The sequence below is a fragment of the Microcaecilia unicolor genome, chromosome 6 (assembly GCF_901765095.1).
Source record: "Microcaecilia unicolor chromosome 6, aMicUni1.1, whole genome shotgun sequence".
NCBI classification, from domain to species: Eukaryota; Metazoa; Chordata; class Amphibia; order Gymnophiona; family Siphonopidae; genus Microcaecilia; species Microcaecilia unicolor.
In genome coordinates this window covers 84943819-84961585 of record NC_044036.1, presented here as the reverse complement: position 1 = coordinate 84961585, position 17767 = coordinate 84943819, and the positions used below count along the sequence as shown (strand labels likewise).

The 17767-nt window shown below is 47.8% G+C and overlaps 1 protein-coding gene across 4 annotated transcripts in view; it reads right to left on the bottom strand.

Annotated features, from left to right (window-relative positions):
* Positions 1-17767, bottom strand: part of RC3H1 (ring finger and CCCH-type domains 1) — a 343910-nt gene that overhangs the window by 270391 nt on the left and 55752 nt on the right. For all 4 annotated transcript variants that reach the window (XM_030205363.1, XM_030205364.1, XM_030205367.1 and 1 more), the window contains exon 2: positions 12017-12380. In XM_030205363.1, the coding sequence (XP_030061223.1) occupies positions 12017-12247 (231 nt within the window). In that variant the 5' untranslated portion in view covers positions 12248-12380. The remainder of the gene's footprint in view (positions 1-12016; positions 12381-17767) is intronic.

Genomic DNA, 17767 nt, shown 5'->3' with positions numbered 1-17767 from the left:
GGCGGAATGTAATTATACAGTAGGGGACAGAGAGCTCTTAGCATTGAAATTAGCCCTGCAGGAATGGAGACATCTGCTGGAGGGAGCGGAACATCGATTCACAGTGATCACTGACCATAAAAATTTACTGTATCTACAAGAGGCTCAACGGCTCAATCCCAGACAAGCCCGGGGGTCATTGTTTTTCGCCAGATTTCATTTTCAATTAGTTTTTCGAGCGGCTGCTCAAAATACCCCGGCGGATTCCCTCTCCAGAGCATTTGAGGTTCCTGAGGAGACTAAGGAGACCTATTCCATGTTGGATCCGGCATGCCTCAGCGCGGCCGTGGGGGAGGTGGCTCCTACGAAGGAACTAGTGCCGGCCGCTGAACGAGCGAAGGTAATGCAATGGGGGCATTCGTCCAGATGGGCGGGACATTTTGGGTACCAAAAGACTCTGCGTCTCATTACCAGACAGTATCAATGGCCTCAGATGAGGCGGGACATTCTTCAATTTGTCACCACCTGTCCTGTGTGCGCCCGGACCAAACCGGTGATCGGGACCCCCATGGGGAAGCTACAACCACTGTCCGTACCGACAGGGCCCTGGACGGAGCTTTCCATGGATTTTATCACCGACCTCCCCAGTTCCCGGGGACATACGGTGATTTGGGTGGTAATTGACCGTTTTTCCCGAATGGCCCATTTCGTTCCCTTGCCGGGACTTCCTTCGGCGGTCACATTAGCTCAACTCTTCATTCAACACATTTTTCGACTTCATGGGCTGCCTCTTCGGATTATTAGTGACCGGGGCCCCCAATTCACCTCGCGTTTCTGGAGGGCCTTGTGTACAGCATTGGGGGTGAAGACCCATTTCTCATCAGCATACCATCCCCAAACCAATGGCATGGTCGAGAGGACGAACCAAACGTTAAAAGGGTTCCTACGAGCATTTGTCAACAAACGCCAAGATAACTGGGTCTCCCTACTTCCCTGGGCCGAGTTTGCATATAACCACAGTGTCCACTCGGCCTCGGGAGACTCTCCATTCTTCTTGGTGTATGGACGACATCCTCGACTTCCAGCACCTTTCCCGTCTGGATCTCCGACCCCCATGGTTAATGTAACTCTGGCAGATCTGCAAAGAGTCTGGGAAATGGCCCGAGAACAACTGCAGAAGGCAGCCACCAAATACAAGGTCTTCGCAGATCGGCATCGGAGACCCGCTCCCGACTTGCAACCAGGGCAGAAGGTCTGGTTAAGCACCAAATATCTCCGACTTCGGATGCCCTCTCGGAGATTGGGACCTCGGTATATTGGACCGTTTGCAATCCAATCACGAATTGGAGCTGTGACATATCGGTTGCGATTGCCTAGTACCCTGCGAGTACATAACGCCTTCCATATTTCCCTATTTAAAAGTTTTCAAGGATCTCGATGGCACCCCCAACGGCAAGAGACCGAAGATCTTGAGGCAGATCCCGATCCAGAGTATGAGGTGGAGGATGTTCTGGATTCAAAGAAGCGGCGGGGAAGGCTATATTACTTATTGTCTTGGAAGAATTTTGGCCCCGAAGACAACTCCTGGGAGCCCGCGGCGAATGTCCATGCTCCGGAGTTGGTCAAAGCCTTCCACGCCCAGTATCCTTCCAAACCCGGGCCCGGGGGAAAGGGGGCATCCGGGGAGGATACTGTCCAGTTTCGGGTCCTTACCGGTGCTCCCGCGGCGGGGAGCGATGATCAACGGGGGTCGCGGGCTCCGGTGCGGCAGAGACCAGCCGCCGACAGGGCCAGCGCTTCCGCGGGTCGGCCCGAGGCTGGTGACCCGGGGGAACGAACGCCGGCCTCAGGGAAGGGAGGACGCCGGCCAAGATGGCGGCGCCAGCGTCGTTGTCTCCCCGGCCAGAGCTGAGCAGCAAGCAAGTCCCGCCCACTTGCGCCGGATTGGCGCATGGAAGGAGGAACTCCGCCTGCGAGGCGGGTCCACCAATCCCGGCCCTCCTTGCCTGTCAGGGCTGAAGGAATTGGCTCCTCTCCAGGGAGGGGATGGACGGGCGGGGGATTTAAACCCCGGAACAAGGAGGGCTCAGCGCTTCCGTTTCAATTGTCAGAAGCCCCACGGTGGATCAGAAGGCTAGTCACCTTCAGAGACTGTGTCCTCTTCAGCTAGCCGTCCTTGCTAGCCACCTTCCGAGACTGTGTCCTCCTCAGCTAGCCGTCCTTGCTAGCCACCTCCAGAGACTCTGTCCTCTTCAGCTAGCCATCCTTGCTAGCCACCTTCCGAGACTGTGTCCTCTTCAGCTAGCCGTCCTTGCTAGCCACCTTCCGAGACTGTGTCCTCCTCAGCTAGCCGTCCTTGCTAGCCACCTCCAGAGACTGTGTCCTCTTCAGCTAGCCGTCCTTGCTAGCCACCTTCCGAGACTGTGTCCTCTTCAGCTAGCCGTCCTTGCTAGCCACCTCCAGAGACTGTGTCCTCTTCAGCTAGCCGTCCCTGCTAGCCACCTCCAGAGACTGTGTTCCTTGTCTGCGCTAGCCGTCCTTGCTAGCAGCCCTTTAGAGACTGAGTTGCTGACTACCAGCCAAGCCGACCGTCACCCCGCGGTTCCAGCAGTCCTGCTGGCCGCCTGCAGCTGGGGGCTCAACCCTCGGTGAACGGCGATCGCCGCGGGTGAAGATTCGGGGTGCGCGGCGGTCCTCGGAGGTCTTACCAGGCCTCAGGGAACCTAAGGGCTCACCAACAACCGCACCAGGACAGGCGCACGGCGTTGACGAGAACGCGCATGCCGGGGCTGAGCATGAACCAGCTGCCAAGAGGCAGGAGTGTACCTACGCCTATTATAGGAATAGGGAGCACTTCTCCTCCCTCCAAAAAACCTCCTGGATGAGGAGGAAGTAGCAGAAGACGTCCGGTGGGAGAGAGAATCCAAGGCATCATGATGCTTTTTCATCTGATCAACCATATCCTCTACTTTCTCTCCAAAGAGATGATCCCCCTGGCAAAGGAACATGCGCCATTCGCTGCTGGGTCTTCTGATCCAGGTCAGAGACACGCAGCCATGAGAGTCTGCGCATCACTATACCTTGAGCAGCTACTCGGGATGCTACATCAAAAGTGTCTTAAGACCCCATGGCCAGGAATTTGCGACACGCCTTCTGCTGCCTGACCACCTGGTGAAAAGGTTCAGCAAGCTCCGCAGAAAGTGCTTCAACTAAACTGGACAGTTGCCTCACCGAGTTCCGTAAGTGAATGCTCATGTAAAGCTGGTATGTTTGGATCTTGGCGGCAAGCATTATGGCCTGATACGTCTTGCTCCCAAAAGAATCCAAGGTCCTAGACTCTCTGCCTGGGGCCGAGGCATAGTCTCTAGTACTCTTGGATCTTCTGAGAGCAGAGTCCACCACCATGGAATCCTCAGGAAGTTGGGCTTTCACCATTACAGGCTCTCCATGGACTCTGTACTGGGACTCGGACTTCATGGGAACCATTGGATTAGAAAGAGGGCAAGACCAATCCGCATCAGCACTTCCCTGAGTGTATTGTGCAGGGGGCCGTTGCAACCTCTGCAGGTGGAGAAGGATAATCCAAGACCTCGAGCATCTCAGCCCTGGGCTCATCCACAACCTCAATAGGGAATGGAATGTCCTTAGACATTTCCTGTACAAAGGATGAGAAAGTAAGACTCTCAGGTGGAGACATCCTTACTTCAATCGGTGGAGTAGGATCAGAGGGAAGCCCACTGGACTCTTCCTCCAAAAAATACCTGGGGTCTTCCTCTTCGCCCTATGAGCCTCTTCGGTATCGGACAGTAGCTCCCTAAGAGTAGCCCGAACCCGAGCCTGCCTCGACTTCGAGGATCGACAACCTCGTGGGGGATGCCGAGAAGTCGACCCCTGTCTGGACTCGGTGAAGCTTCCTCCACCGACGTCGAGGGGGAGTTGACCTGGGTGGCAACCGGCTCCGGTACTGCAAGCGGCACCAAGGACGAGGACCTCCTCACAGATGATGGCCCAGATGCCATCTCAGCAGTCGGTACAGGAGGCGCAAGCACCCCCGACACCAAGGCAGACTGACAAAGCAACCCTTCCAGGAGCTCTGGAAGAAAGGCCCGGATGCGCTCGAGAGCTGCCATCAGAAAAGGCGGTGGGACCAATGCAGGAGTCGATGGCAAAATCTGAGGGGGCTCAAGAGCCAGTACCAGGCTGCCGGCCAACCGACACATCGGTACCTCCTAAATGGAGGGTGAGCGATCCTCCCGGCGCTGACACTTCTCAGGTGCCGACTCCCTCAGCTCCCCGGAGCTCTCGGTACCATGCATGGAAGGAGATCGATGACGGTGCTTCTTAGCCTTCGCTCAACGCCCGTTATCAAGATCCCTCAGTACCGATGAGGATGTGGAATCCTCACGCCTCCTCGGGGCCCTGTCCGACGAAGGTCGATCCCGGGGGACCTGCATAGCGATGGGCCTCGAGATGGATGGAGACCCACTCGATGCCTCGCTGCTTCCAGCTCAATACAGTCTTTCGGCAGCCATTACCTGAACTCCCGATGTCGATGCTTCCCTCAAAGGACCGGACCGATATGAAAAAAGCCTCTCACGCTGAGCCTCTCGAGCTACTTGGGTCCGTTTTTTCATCCATTTGCAGAGCTTACACGCAGCAGGCAGATGGTCGGGCCCAAGACACTGGAGACACCACACGTGGGGGTCGGTACCTGAAATGGTCCGGCTGCACCGAGTACAACGTTTGAAGCCGCTGGGTGTCCTCGATGACATGGAGGAAAAACGGCATTCGCAAAATTAAAAGGCTCGATGGTGCCAAGAAAAAAGGGCACAAAAAGGGAAAAAAAACAGCCCAACCGAGCAGCCTGAAGCAGGGCTGTGGAGTCGGTACAAAAATCCTTCGACTCCGACTCCACAATTTATGGTATCTCCGACTCTGACTCCTCAGTTTTTAATATGTATTTTTTTTGCATGTTGACTGAAAGAGTGCAGCATGCAAGGCTGCATGTTAATGTTTGGGTTTAAAATCTATGTCATTGTGACTTTTTATTTTATTTATTAAAGAATCTATAAATATTCATTAATCCTAAAGTTTAAACAAAAACACACATAAAAAAAAAAGGTTATGTTTATTGTTTTTTTATCAAGTATAAAGTCATCATAGCATTAGCAAGTATAAAAATCTGGAACAACCACATCCTTTGGAAATTCTAGAACAACATCCTTTGGAAATTAGAACAAAATCAAAGTTAACCTACATAAACCAAAAACATTTGGAAAACCTAAAACAACTTATATATTATTTAAACTTGGCATATATAGCTGTAGAATAGCTGTTAAACATAATCCAAAATTACCTAATAATATATTGTTCTAAGAACAGAATTGCTTCTGCCAGATCCTCCTTCATAGAAGCCCTTAAATCTGATTTGATTATTTTCAGTGCTGAAAACAGTCTTTCAACACTGACTTGGGTGGGTGGCATTGCTGTTACGGTTCTAGCTGCATCACTGACAATCTCTGGATAAACAATGATGGCTTCTTCTATAGTCAGTTTTGATGAGCGGTCAAACTTTTCCACTTCTTTAAAAAAAATCTTGCATGAATTTCTTTATATGGACATTTACAGGTTGCTTTTCCATGCTTAACCGACATCGCTTTGCTTTTGAAGCTTCCATTATGTCCAAATAGACTTGAAAATTCTCTTCTTCATTTGAAGAGGATGAACCTGAGTTACCATTACCACCAGTATTTATAGCTTTAGCTTCATCCAGTGGTTTATGAGTTTCAGGTAGTAACCCTTTCATGCGAACTGCTATGTCATAGAGTGCCTATTTTCCTGTAGCAATTTGGTCACTGCTCAACAAAATTCGGCTCATTGGATCAACATAAATAGCAGCTAAGAGCATTTGATTATCCAGCAAGAGCTCCTCTCTTTTCCTCATTGAAGATACAATGCCATCAGCAATTAACCCCCCCACTTTTGTTAAGGTTATATATCAAGCCCTTCCATTCCAAGAAGAATTTACCTGGTGTTAAATCTTCATATTGCAGCTTCTTGGTAACAGCAAAAGGGTAACATAGTAGATGACGGCAGAAAAAGACCTGCACGGTCCATCCAGTCTGCCCAACAAGATAACTCATATTTGTTGCTTTTTGTGTATACCCTACTTTGATTTGTACCTTTGCTCTTCAGGGCACAGACTGTATAAGTCTGCCCAGCACTATCCTCACCTCCCAACCACCAGCCCTGCCTCCCAAACCACCGGCTCTGGCACAGACCGCACAAGTCTGTCCAGCACTATCCCCGCCTCCCAACCACCAGTCCCCGCTTCCCACCACCGGCTCTGGCACAGACTGTATAAGTCTGCCCAGCACTATCCCCGCCTCCCAACCACCAGCCCCGCCTCCCAATCTTGACTAAGCTCCTGAGGATCCATTCCTTCGGCACAGGATTCCTTTATGCTTATCCCACGCATGTTTGAATTCCGTTACTGTTTTCATTTCCACCACCTCCCGCGGGAGGGCATTCCAAGCATCCACTACTCTCTCCGTGAAAAAATACTTCCTGACATTTTTCTTGAGTCTGCCCCCCTTCAATCTCATTTCATGTCCTCTCATTCTACCATCTTCCCATCTCCAGAAAAGGTTCGTTTGCGGATTAATACCTTTCAAATATTTGAACGTCTGTATCATATCACCCCTGTTTCTCCTTTCCTCCAGAGTATACATGTTTAGTTCAGCAAGTCTCTCCTCATACGTCTTGTAACGCAAATCCCATACCATTCTCGTAGCTTTTCTTTGCACCGCTTCAATTCTTTTTACATCCTTAACAAGATATGGCCTCCAAAACTGAACACAATACTCCAGGTGGGGCCTCACCAATGACTTATACAGGGGCATCAACACCCCCTTTCTTCTGCTGGTCACACCTCTCTCTATACAGCCGAACAACCTTCTAGCTACGGCCACCGCCTTGTCACACTGTTTCGTCACCTTCAAATCCTCAGATACTATCACCCCAAGATCCCTCTCTCCGCCCGTACCTATCAGACTCTCCCCGCCTAACACATACATCTCCCGTGGATTTCTATTCCCTAAGTGCATCACTTTGCATTTCTTCGCATTGAATTTTAATTGCCAAACCTTAGACCATTCTTCTAGCTTCCTCAGATCCTTTCATGTTTTCCACTCCCTCCCGGGTGTCCACTCTGTTACAGATCTTAGTATCATCCGCAATAGGCAAACTTTACCTTCTAACCCTTCGGCAATGTCACTCACAAATATATTGAACAGAATCGGCCCCAGCACCGATCCCTGAGGCACTCCACTACTCACCTTTCCCTCCTCCGAGCGAATTCTATTCACCACCACCCTCTGGCGTCTGTCCGTCAACCAGTTCCTAACCCAGTTCACCACTTCAGGTCCAATCTTCAGCCCCTCCAGTTTATTTAAGAGCCTCCTGTGGAGAACCGTGTCAAAAGCTTTGCTGAAATCTAAGTAGATTACGTCCATAGCTCGTCCCTGATTCAATTCTCCTGTCACCCAATCAAAGAACTCAATGAGATTCGTTTGGCACGATTTCCCGTTCGTAAAACCATGTTGTCTCGGATCTTGCAACTTATTGGCTTCCAAGAAATTCACTATCCTTTCCATCAGCATCGCTTCCATTACTTTTCCAATAACCGAAGTGAGGCTTACCGGCCTGTAGTTTCCAGCTTCTTCCCTATCACCACTTTTGTGAAGAGGGACCACCTTTGCCGTTCTCCAATCCCTCGGAACCTTTCCCGTCTGCAAGGATATATTAAACAAATCTTTAAGAGGACCCGCCAAAACCTCTCTGAGCGCCCTCAATATCCTGGGGTGGATCCCATCCGGTCCCATGGCTTTGTCCACCTTTAGCTTTTCAAGTTGTTGATACACACTTTCTTCCGTGAACGGTGCTCTATCCACTTCATTCTCAATTGTACTATTTCCAGTCCATCGCGGTCCTTCTCCAGGATTTTCCTCTGTGAAAACAGAACAAAAGTATCTATTTAGCAAATTTGCTTTTTCTTCATCATTTTCCACATAGCGGTTCGCAGTATCTTTTAGTCTCACAATTCCCTTTTTAGTCATTCTCCTTTCACTAATATACCTGAAGAAATTTTTGTCACCCCACCTTACATTTCTAGCCATTTGTTCTTCCGCTTGCGCTTTTGCCAGTCGTATCTCTCTCGTGGCATCTTTCATTTTCATCCGGTATTCCTCCATTTGTTCCTTTTCTTGAGTTTTTCTGTATTTCTGGAACGCCAACACTTTAGCCTTTATTTTCTCAACCACTTGCTTGGAGAACCATATCGGTTTCCTTTTTCTCTTGCTTTTATTTACTTTCCTTACATAAAGGTTCGTGGCCCTATTTATAGCTTCTTTCAGCCTGGACCACTGTCCTTCCACTTCTCGTACTTCCTCCCAGCCCATCATCTCCTTCCTCAGGTATTCCCCCATTTTACTAAAGTCAGCACGCTTGAAATCCATGACTTTGAGTTTTGAGTGGCCGCTCTCCACTTTAGCTGTTATATCAAACCAAACCGTTTGATGGTCACTGCTGCCCAGGTGGGCACCCACTCGGATATTTGACACGCTATCCCCATTTGTGAGCACCAGATCCAGTGTCGCTCCCTCCCTCGTGGGCTCCATCACCATTTGTCTGAGCAAAACACTTTGGAAAGCATCCACGATCCCTCTACTTCTTTCCGATTCCAATCTACATCCAGCAGATTGAAATCTCCCAGCAACAGCACCTCTCTCTTACTTCCCAACTTTTGAATATCTGCGATCAGGTCTTTATCTAATTCCTCCAATTGTGTCGGAGGTCTGTAGACAACACCCACGTGGACAGAGGTTCTATCATCTCTTTTTAAGGTGATCCATATCGCTTCTTCCTTTCCCCAGGTCCCTGTCATTTCAGTCGCAGTGATATCATTCCTCACATACAGAGCTACTCTGCCACCTTTACGACCCTCTCTAACCTTCCTAAATAGATTATAGCCTGGTATGTTTGCATCCCATTCATGGGAACCATTTAGCCACGTCTCTGTGATTGCAACAACATCCAAGTCTGCCTCCAACATCAGGGCCTGAAGGTCATGAACTTTATTGCTTAGACTGCGAGCATTTGTGGTCATCGCTTTCCATCTACATTTCCTGGTATGCGTTTCAACATTAGTGATTTGGGGGTTTCTTTTCTCTTTGGGTGCCTTCATATCTTTTTGTTCCACTTTTATTATTTTTTCTTTGGCTTCCGTTCTGTTTTCAAGAACATCACAGTGCTGTAATGGAGTAAAAGAATTTTGTAGGGGTAACACTTGTGAGGTCGGATGTTTTCTTGTCACATAACGAAGTCTGCCTGAGCCTACAGTGATCCATCTATTTTTAGGGTAAGAAAGTAGCCTTTCTAATTCTGTAACTTGAGCCCACTGGTTTTCTTTTAATGAAACATTTACATTGTCCAGTTCTTCAAGAAAGTCTTTTAGTTCAAGCAAACGCTTTATCATCAAGTAAGTGCTTCCCCAGCGCGTTGCTTGATCCAAAATGGCTCCTTTTCCAGCACGTCTCTTCAGAATAGCATCTGTTTTAGGGATCCTGGCTACAACAGCTACTTGCCTCAACTTGCTAATTAGTGTAGCCGCATGACGATCCTTCAATCCATCTCTTATTGCTAGTTGCAGAGTATGAACAGCACAACGCATATGTTGAATGATAATAAGCTTAGATGCTTCTTCAGCAATATCATCCAAACTTTCACAGCTTTCTTGAATTGCAGAAGTCATCTTCTGATATTTGTATGCTGCTTTCTTCATCAACTTCCTTCATTTTTTCAATTGTGCTTAACATATTTGAAGCATTATCAGTTACAGTACATAGAATGTGTTCCTTTTTAATTTCAAAATCTTCTAAAACACCTTCCACTAACTTCTGCAGATACTCACTGGTATGATGTGCCTGAGTGTCCTTTACTCCTAATGTCCGGGTTATTGTTTTTTTGTTTTCATCAGCAAATCTAACATTAATTGCAAAATAATTGACTCTGTGACGTGTGCATGCATCCATTTTAATAAAGACAAAACGTCCCTTCAGACTTTTTCTTAGTTCTTCCTTCTTACATTTGGCCTCTTCAAGTATAAGTTTCCTTATACTTTCTCGTTCCAGAGAAACTCCAAGCTTTTTACCAATTTCTCCATTTAAGCCTAAAAAGGCTGGTTGTGAAAAAAAAAAGATAGTGGTATACTATTCTTTACTGCCATTTCAATGATGTGGTTTTTGAATTTTTCTGGTGTCATTGTTATAGTAACTTTGTCAGCTGTAAAAAATCTTGATAGTTGTGTCTGGCCTCCAGTAGATTTCTGATCTTTTATTGACCCTGAAGTAAATGGAATGTTTTCATTGCTATCTTTCTCATTCACAGCTTCTAACACTTTAGGATGGAAACGCAGCAAGTGTCTTTTTAAATTTGATGCTCTTGTAGGTGCATTTTTTTCATAACCACTGAAACTGCTAATTTTTGCATCACATGCTTTTTCACCATCATCATCTTCTATAATATATTGACATACATAATGTTTCCCATCTGTTGATATTGTAAAGTGTTCATAAACAGCAGACTTTGTCATGTTTCCTGACATTCTTTTTGCCATTGTGAATGGTGTGCCACTTCCACTAAAATATAAAGCTCTTCTTGCAAAGAGAGAGGAAGTTGGGTGGAGTCTCTCTGCTGCCTTATCTGTGTGTGCTGAATGATCTTCTCTTGGAGCTTATGTTCACTGTGGGGTCAGAGAGGAGGTGCTCTACAGCAGGTCAGTAAATGCAAAGGGAGACTAAGCAGAGGGAAGCTCTCCAGCAAAATAGTTCAGCTGGACTTTACACTAGTAAAACAACTAGGTACTAAGCTTTATTCACAGCAGAGAAGTACTTTATTCAAATGTATGAGGAGTCGGAGTCGGTACATTTTTGCCGACTCCAACTCCGACTCAATGTACCCAAAATTGCTGCCGACTCCAACTCCAACTCCGACTCCACAGCCCTGGCCTGAAGGACGGCCGCGTCGAAAAAAAACAAGGAAACCTTAAAGTGGGAAGAAAAAACTAAGAAATAAAGGAAAAAAGTTCTTTTTTTTTTAATATTTGACAAATCGGAACAAGATAAAAAGAAAATTGAAAAGAGAATCAGCGATAAAAACACTGAACGCGGTTTTCCTGAGCCGAGTAAAGGAACGCTGGCAAAACACAACTTTCCTCAATCGCGGAAAAAAAAAGAACTAACATCGCACGCTCATGTCGCAGGCGGGAAGCTGCTCGCGCATGCGCGGTGCGCGCTTTGTCCCACGCGACACAGCGTTCTCGAAGTTTCTTCTTTTTGAAGAGTTCCAGTTTCCTGGGCCATCGCAGATAATGACCCACATGTGATAATCTTCAGCCTGCTTGTTGTCGGAGAAACAGTATTACAGTAACATCTTTAAACATTGTTTCAGGATATACAACCTGCTATTCTGAGGATCCCAAAGTAGAGGATATAAAGCGTTACTAATGTACACTAACATTGTTCATATGCGTTATTACTTCACTGCAAGCCCAATTTTATGCAACAGAACCCAGTCACTAATTAAGTCACATTAATAATGTTACATACAAACTCAGTAGCACATGTTTTCGAACTGTAGCTGATAAATGTCTGGTTACTATTTTGGCGTAGCTAAAACAACATTTGATCCCAATTATAGTAGAGAGAAATTTCAAGCCTTATGGTGCTAATGGCCCTTTGGTTCCCCTGCAGTCACCCCTCATTAGGAAACGTAGTCAACAAGTGTATCTTTGAAAAACCCAAAAAGTTTAAAGTGGGTGAATTGTCTCCTTTATAATATGACCTTGAACAAAACTTAAGAAAACTGCTTTTCTATATAGTGTGCAGGAGTCTGTATTTTACATGAATTACATGAGAAACGGAACAAGGCTAAGGAAATATGCAGGTTCTAAGAAAGCACCACAATATTCAGATCTTACCTGAGCACCTACTAGTTGTAGCAAGGCAGAGTTTACAGGAAGGAGTTCAATGTCAGTGTTGATAGTGGTCTGGTCAAAAGGGCAAGCCTTGCGGTGGAGTTTGTTCAGGCACATCTTGCACACTGTGTGGCCACAACCCAGACTGATGGGCTTCCGAATGGTCTCATCAAAAGTTTGAGTACAGATAGGGCAGGAGAGAAAATCCGTCCATTGTGGAGCTTGTACAGGCATCGCTTCCAAGTTACAAATCACAAAACTAAATCTAAAGTGCAGATTCCACTGGAATCAAAATTTTCGCAAAAAAAGTTTTCTTTTTAATATCTTCTGTAAATACAGATAGTCAGCACATAGTGTGAAACATAGCCTAAAAAAGAAAGAAAGAGAAAATAATTACTTTATTTTTTAATTCATTTTTCCTCTTTTCCATTTTTAAGACTGTTTATTCATACCAGAAAACAAAACTGACATTTTTTTATGCATTCTTGTAGCCCACTGTTATTTATTTATTGCATTTGTATCCCACATTATCCCACCTATTTGCAGGTTCAATGTGGCTTACATAGTTTTGTAAACATTGTCATTACAGGATAGCAGATACATTTAGTATTGTGTAGAAATTAAGTGAGGGAAGGAAGCAGGGAGGAAGGGAGTGGTTAGGGTAATAATAGGAGGTGGGTTTTCTTAACTGAGTGGGTTGGTGGGGTGGATTAGTATGGCTATCGGTTCTCATTGTAGGCCTTGTTGAAGAGATAAGTCTTAAGAGATTTGTGGAAGACAGTTTTTTTGTCGATTGTTCTCAGGTCTGCAGGCAATGCATTCCATAATTGCGTGCTTATGTAGGAGAAGGTGGTGGCGTGCATCTGCTTGTACTTTAATCCTTTACAGCTGGGGAAGTGTAGGGTGAGAAATTTGCGGGATGATCTTGTGGCGTTTCTTGGAGGTAGGTCAACAAGGTTTATCAAGTAGATTGTGGCATTTCAGTTCAAAGTGGCTTACAGTTTATAGTCACAAAAGAGAGGGTAACAGCATAAAAAAGTACAACCGAAACACAAAAAAAGTAAAGACTGGGCCTTCAGGATAGAGAGAAATGTAATTCTTTAATTCGGAAGATGACCCAACACGGGCCGTGTTTCTGCGCACAAGCGCCTGCCTCAGGGGTCAAATATATCCTACAAGCCGTTAAGCCCATTAAAACGGGCAAGATTTTTTGCTAATCTTCAAGATGAGTTACCATCGATTGTTAAGCCGTTAAGCCCATTAAAACGGGCAACATTTTTTTTTGTTGTAATATTTTGTGTGTGTGTGTGTGAGAGAGAGAAAGTGTGTGTGTGTGTGCACCTGTCTGAAAGAGAGAGTGTGAGAGTGAGTTCAGAGAGAGAGTGCGTGTGTGAGAGAGAGACAGAGAAAGTGTGTGTGTGCGCGTCTGTCTGAAAGAGAGAGAGAGTCAAGGAAGGAGAAGATAAATTTCTCCCTGCTTCTGTTTGTCTTGTAAAAGTACAGGAGGTAATATTTTGTGTGTGTGTGTGAGAGAGAGAGAGAGAGAGAGAGAGAGAGAGAATGACCATCTCCTCATGGCTCTCTTCTCTCCAGGTCCCTTCCCCTCCATGGGCACCATTTCTCCCCTTCCCGATCACAGTCTCCTCCTGTTTTCTCCTCTTTTTCCTTTACGTCCCCTCCATGGGCACCAGCTCTCCCCTGCCCTCCATGATCACCATTTCTCCCTTCCACTCCATGACCACAGTCTCCCTTGGTTTTTTCATCCCCTATTTCCAGCATCTGTCCCTCTCAAACATCTCTCTCTCTGCCCTCCTTCTACCAGCAATTTTTCCTGCTCTCCTGAATCCCTACCACTCCCAGTGGTCCCCTTTCTCTCTCTCTGTTCACACCTGAACCCTCACTCCTCCCCCCCCCCCCCCCCAAGGCCACGTTCTCTCTCGTCTTATACGTGCTCCTCTCAGCCCTCCGACTTCGTCTTTAGTGCTGCAGGCATGCTTCTCCTTTCAATCGCCCAAAACCGCTGCAGCGTCCTGCCCGGAAACAGGAAGTTCTGTCAGAAGAGGCAGGATGCTAGAAAGGCTTCGAGCATCTGAAAAGAACAGCATGGCTTCATAGCTGCAGAGCTAAAGGCAAAAATCGGAGGGCTGACAGGAGCAAGTATAAGGAGAGAGAACCACTGCTGCTGCCTACAGCCTCTCCAGTCTTGCACCGGACCCAGTGGCTACTTCTGGGAAGCGAGACGTTAAAGTTCTGTGGGTAGAGGGAGGGGAGAGCAGGTCACTCTTCATCTATATAGTAGGATAGGTATAAACATATGAGATCAAACAAACAGTCAAGATGTATTTCCCAGAATATGCTGATTGTCCGTACAAACTTTAGAATGTCGAATGTCCAAGAAGATCCCTAGTGGCTTCAAGTGACATGCCAAATGTTGCCGCGTTATTTCACTCATCGACTTGCACAACTGAAGCATTTTGTGCCTTGGGTAAGATCATGACCCCACTCTTTGTTATCTTTGTCTTAATATGCAGGCTAGAGCATGAGAGAGTGCGAGTAGCTCAACAGAAGTGAGTTTTTGGCTCTTTGAAGGCCGAACCATTGTCTTCGGCACTGGTGGCATCGCCCTCCATGGCCGCTTCGACACCGGAAAACATTGGGAATGCACCGGCATCAAGTGAGTCTCAACCTTCCTCGACATTGGGAGCTGTTAGCAGACCCGGGACTGGTCAGCATCGCACCTAACACCGGGGAGATGCTCAGATTTGGCGTCATCCTCTTTGACACTGGGGGACCGAGACTCTATGCATTAGGGGAAGCCCAAGAAGCATAAGCATCAGTCCTCCTCAATGCACGGTTCCATGAGCTTGAGATACTACAATACCCACCGGCATTGAGAGGAGCGCTCCCCCTTGTAGAACTGGTGCCAGTGCACCAGTCATTCGAGCGGCCAGGTCCCAGCCATGGGAAAATTAGGTTCTTACCTTGGTAATTTTCCTTCCTTTAATCACAGCAGATGAATCCATTACGAATGGGTTGTGTCCACCTACCAGCAGGGGGAGATAGCGAGCACTGAAAACCATAGTGCCTCTTGGCCAGCTAGCTCCATCTGCCCCTCAGTATTTGAAGCTTCCAAAGCAGTGTTACACCGCAAAGTAGAATAACATGAACTTTCCTCACAGCGAACGAATGCCCCAGAACAGGAGCAGTAATTCAAAGGAGGGACGAACTCAACCTCCTGTAACAGAATAGAAATCCTGAAGTCTGTTTTCCAACTTCTCCCAATGAGGGAACATATCTACAGGAAAAACTGACAACAAAACAGCATCAATCAGGGAGGGCTCATGGATTCATCTGCTATGACTAAAGGAAAGAAAATTGCCAAGGTAAGAACCTAATTTTCCCTTCCTTGTCATCAAGAAGATGAATCCATTACGAATGGGATGTATCAAAGCAAATCCCTAGATAGGGTGGGAACAGGCTACACCACGCACCAGCACTTGTGCTCCAAAATGCTCATCCCTCCTGGCAGCCACATCCAGCCTGTAATGTCGGGCAAATGAGAGCTTAGAAGCCCATGTCGCTGCACTGCATATCTCTTGAAGAGAGAGTGCTCCAGTTTCAGCCCAAGAAGAGGAAATCGCTCTTGTGGAATGTGCCTTAAAGGCTTCAGGCGGAGGCCGGCCAGACAGCAGATATGCTGAAAAAATAGCTTTAGACGCTGAAGACCCTCTGCGAGGACCTGACAACAAAATAAAAAGGTGATCACAGGTCCTGAAAGCATTTGACATGCGCAGATACTGCAACAGAGCCCTTCACACATCTAGAAGGTGCAATTGCAGAAATGGGTCTCGACAGGACAGCACCTGGAGCTCAGATACCCGTCTCGCCGATGTAATGGCCACCAAAAAGACCGTCTTTAGGGTCACATCCTTCTCCGAAGCTCGCCTAAGCGGCTCGAAGGGCGAACACTGAAGGGCCTTTAAAACTAACCCCAGGTTCCCGGCCAGACACGGAGCCTGCACGGGAGGACAGAGCCGAAGCACCCCTCTAAGAAACCGTGCCACCTCCGGATAAGCAGCCAGGGAGAGGCCAGCCACCTTCCCCCGAAAACATGCTAAGGCTGCAACTTGAACACACAGGGAATTATAGGCCAAGCCTTTTTGTAAACCATCCTGCAAAAAGTCAAGTATCGGCGAGACCGAAGCCCGCATGGTTGTAACCGCTTTAGCAGCACACCAAGCCACAAACTGGCGCCAAATCCGAGCATAGGCAACGGAAATGGAACGCTTGCGGGCCTGAAGGAGAGTGGAGATGACCTTGTTGGAATAGCCCTTGTCTCTCAATTGCGTCCTTCCAATAGCCATGCCGTAAGACCAAAGCGGCAGGCATCCTCCATGGTTACCGGCCCCTGTGACAACAGGTTCGGTACCAGAGGCAAAGGAAGGGGAGCCTCAACCAGCATCCGCCAGAGGTCCGCATACCATGGCCGCCTGGGCCAATCCAGGGTAATGAGAACCACCTCTCCTTGATGTAGCTGAATCCACAGGAGTACTCACCGTATCAAGGGCCAAGGAGGCCCTGAGGCCAGGGTTGAGCCAAGGCATCCAACCCCGCCGAGCGAGGATCTCTCCGTCTGCTCTAAAGCACGGGACTTTGGCATTTGCGCTTGACTTCATTAGATTCGCTACGGGCATCCCCCATTTGGCACAGATCTGAAGGAACACTTCGTCTGCGAGTTCCCACTCCACTGGGTCGATTTGATGCCTGCTTAGATAATCGGCTTGCACGTTGCTCTGACCTGCAATGTGAGCTGCTAACAGAAACTGCAGATGTAGCTCTGCCCAGTGGCAAATCTGCATGGCCTGCGCGGCCAGTGCCCTGCACTGAGTGTCACCTTGTCGATTTATGTAGGCCACTGCTGTCGTATTGTCCGACAGAACTCTGACAGCCAGTCCCTCAAGGGTCATGTGAAAGGCCAGAAGCGCCTGGAATATCGCTTTCAACTCCAAGCGATTGATGGACCACTCCGACTCCTCGGGTGTCCAGAGACCCTGGGCATGCCTTCCCTGGCAATGTGCCCCCAGCCCTGCAGGCTGGCATCTGTTACCACCAGGCACCAATCGGGAAGCGCTAGCGGCATTCCTCGCCGTAGCATGCTGTCTGAAAGCCACCACTCCATACTGAGCCGGGCCACAGGGAGCCATGTGAGTCTGCGCTGGTAATCCTGAGATATTGGAGACCATCGTTGAAGCAGGGAACACTGCAGAGGTCTCAGGTGCGCTCTCACCCATGGCACCACTTCCAAGGTGGCCATCATCAACCCAGACCAGTACTGAGACCACTCTGGCTGTTACATGACGACTCTCTTCTGCAGAGTCCGCTCTGATGAGCCAGTCATCGAGGTACGGGAGAACCCGGATACCCTCTCACCTGAGAAAGGCAGCTACTACCACCATTACCTTGGAAAAGGTTCGGGGAGCTGTGGCGAAGCCAAAAGGCAAGGCCCGAAACTGGAAATGTTTTCCCAACATCACAAACCGGAGAAACCGGTGGTGTGGGGGCCAAATAGGAATGTGCAAGTAAGCTTCTTTCAGGTCCAGAGACGTGAGAAACTCTCCTGGCTGTATCGCCACAATGACAGAGCGGAGAGTTTCCATGCAAAAATGACGCACTCTTAGTGACTTGTTGACTTCCTTTAAGTCGAGTATGGGCCTAAAAGACCCTCCTTTTTGTGGCACCACAAAGTAAATGGAG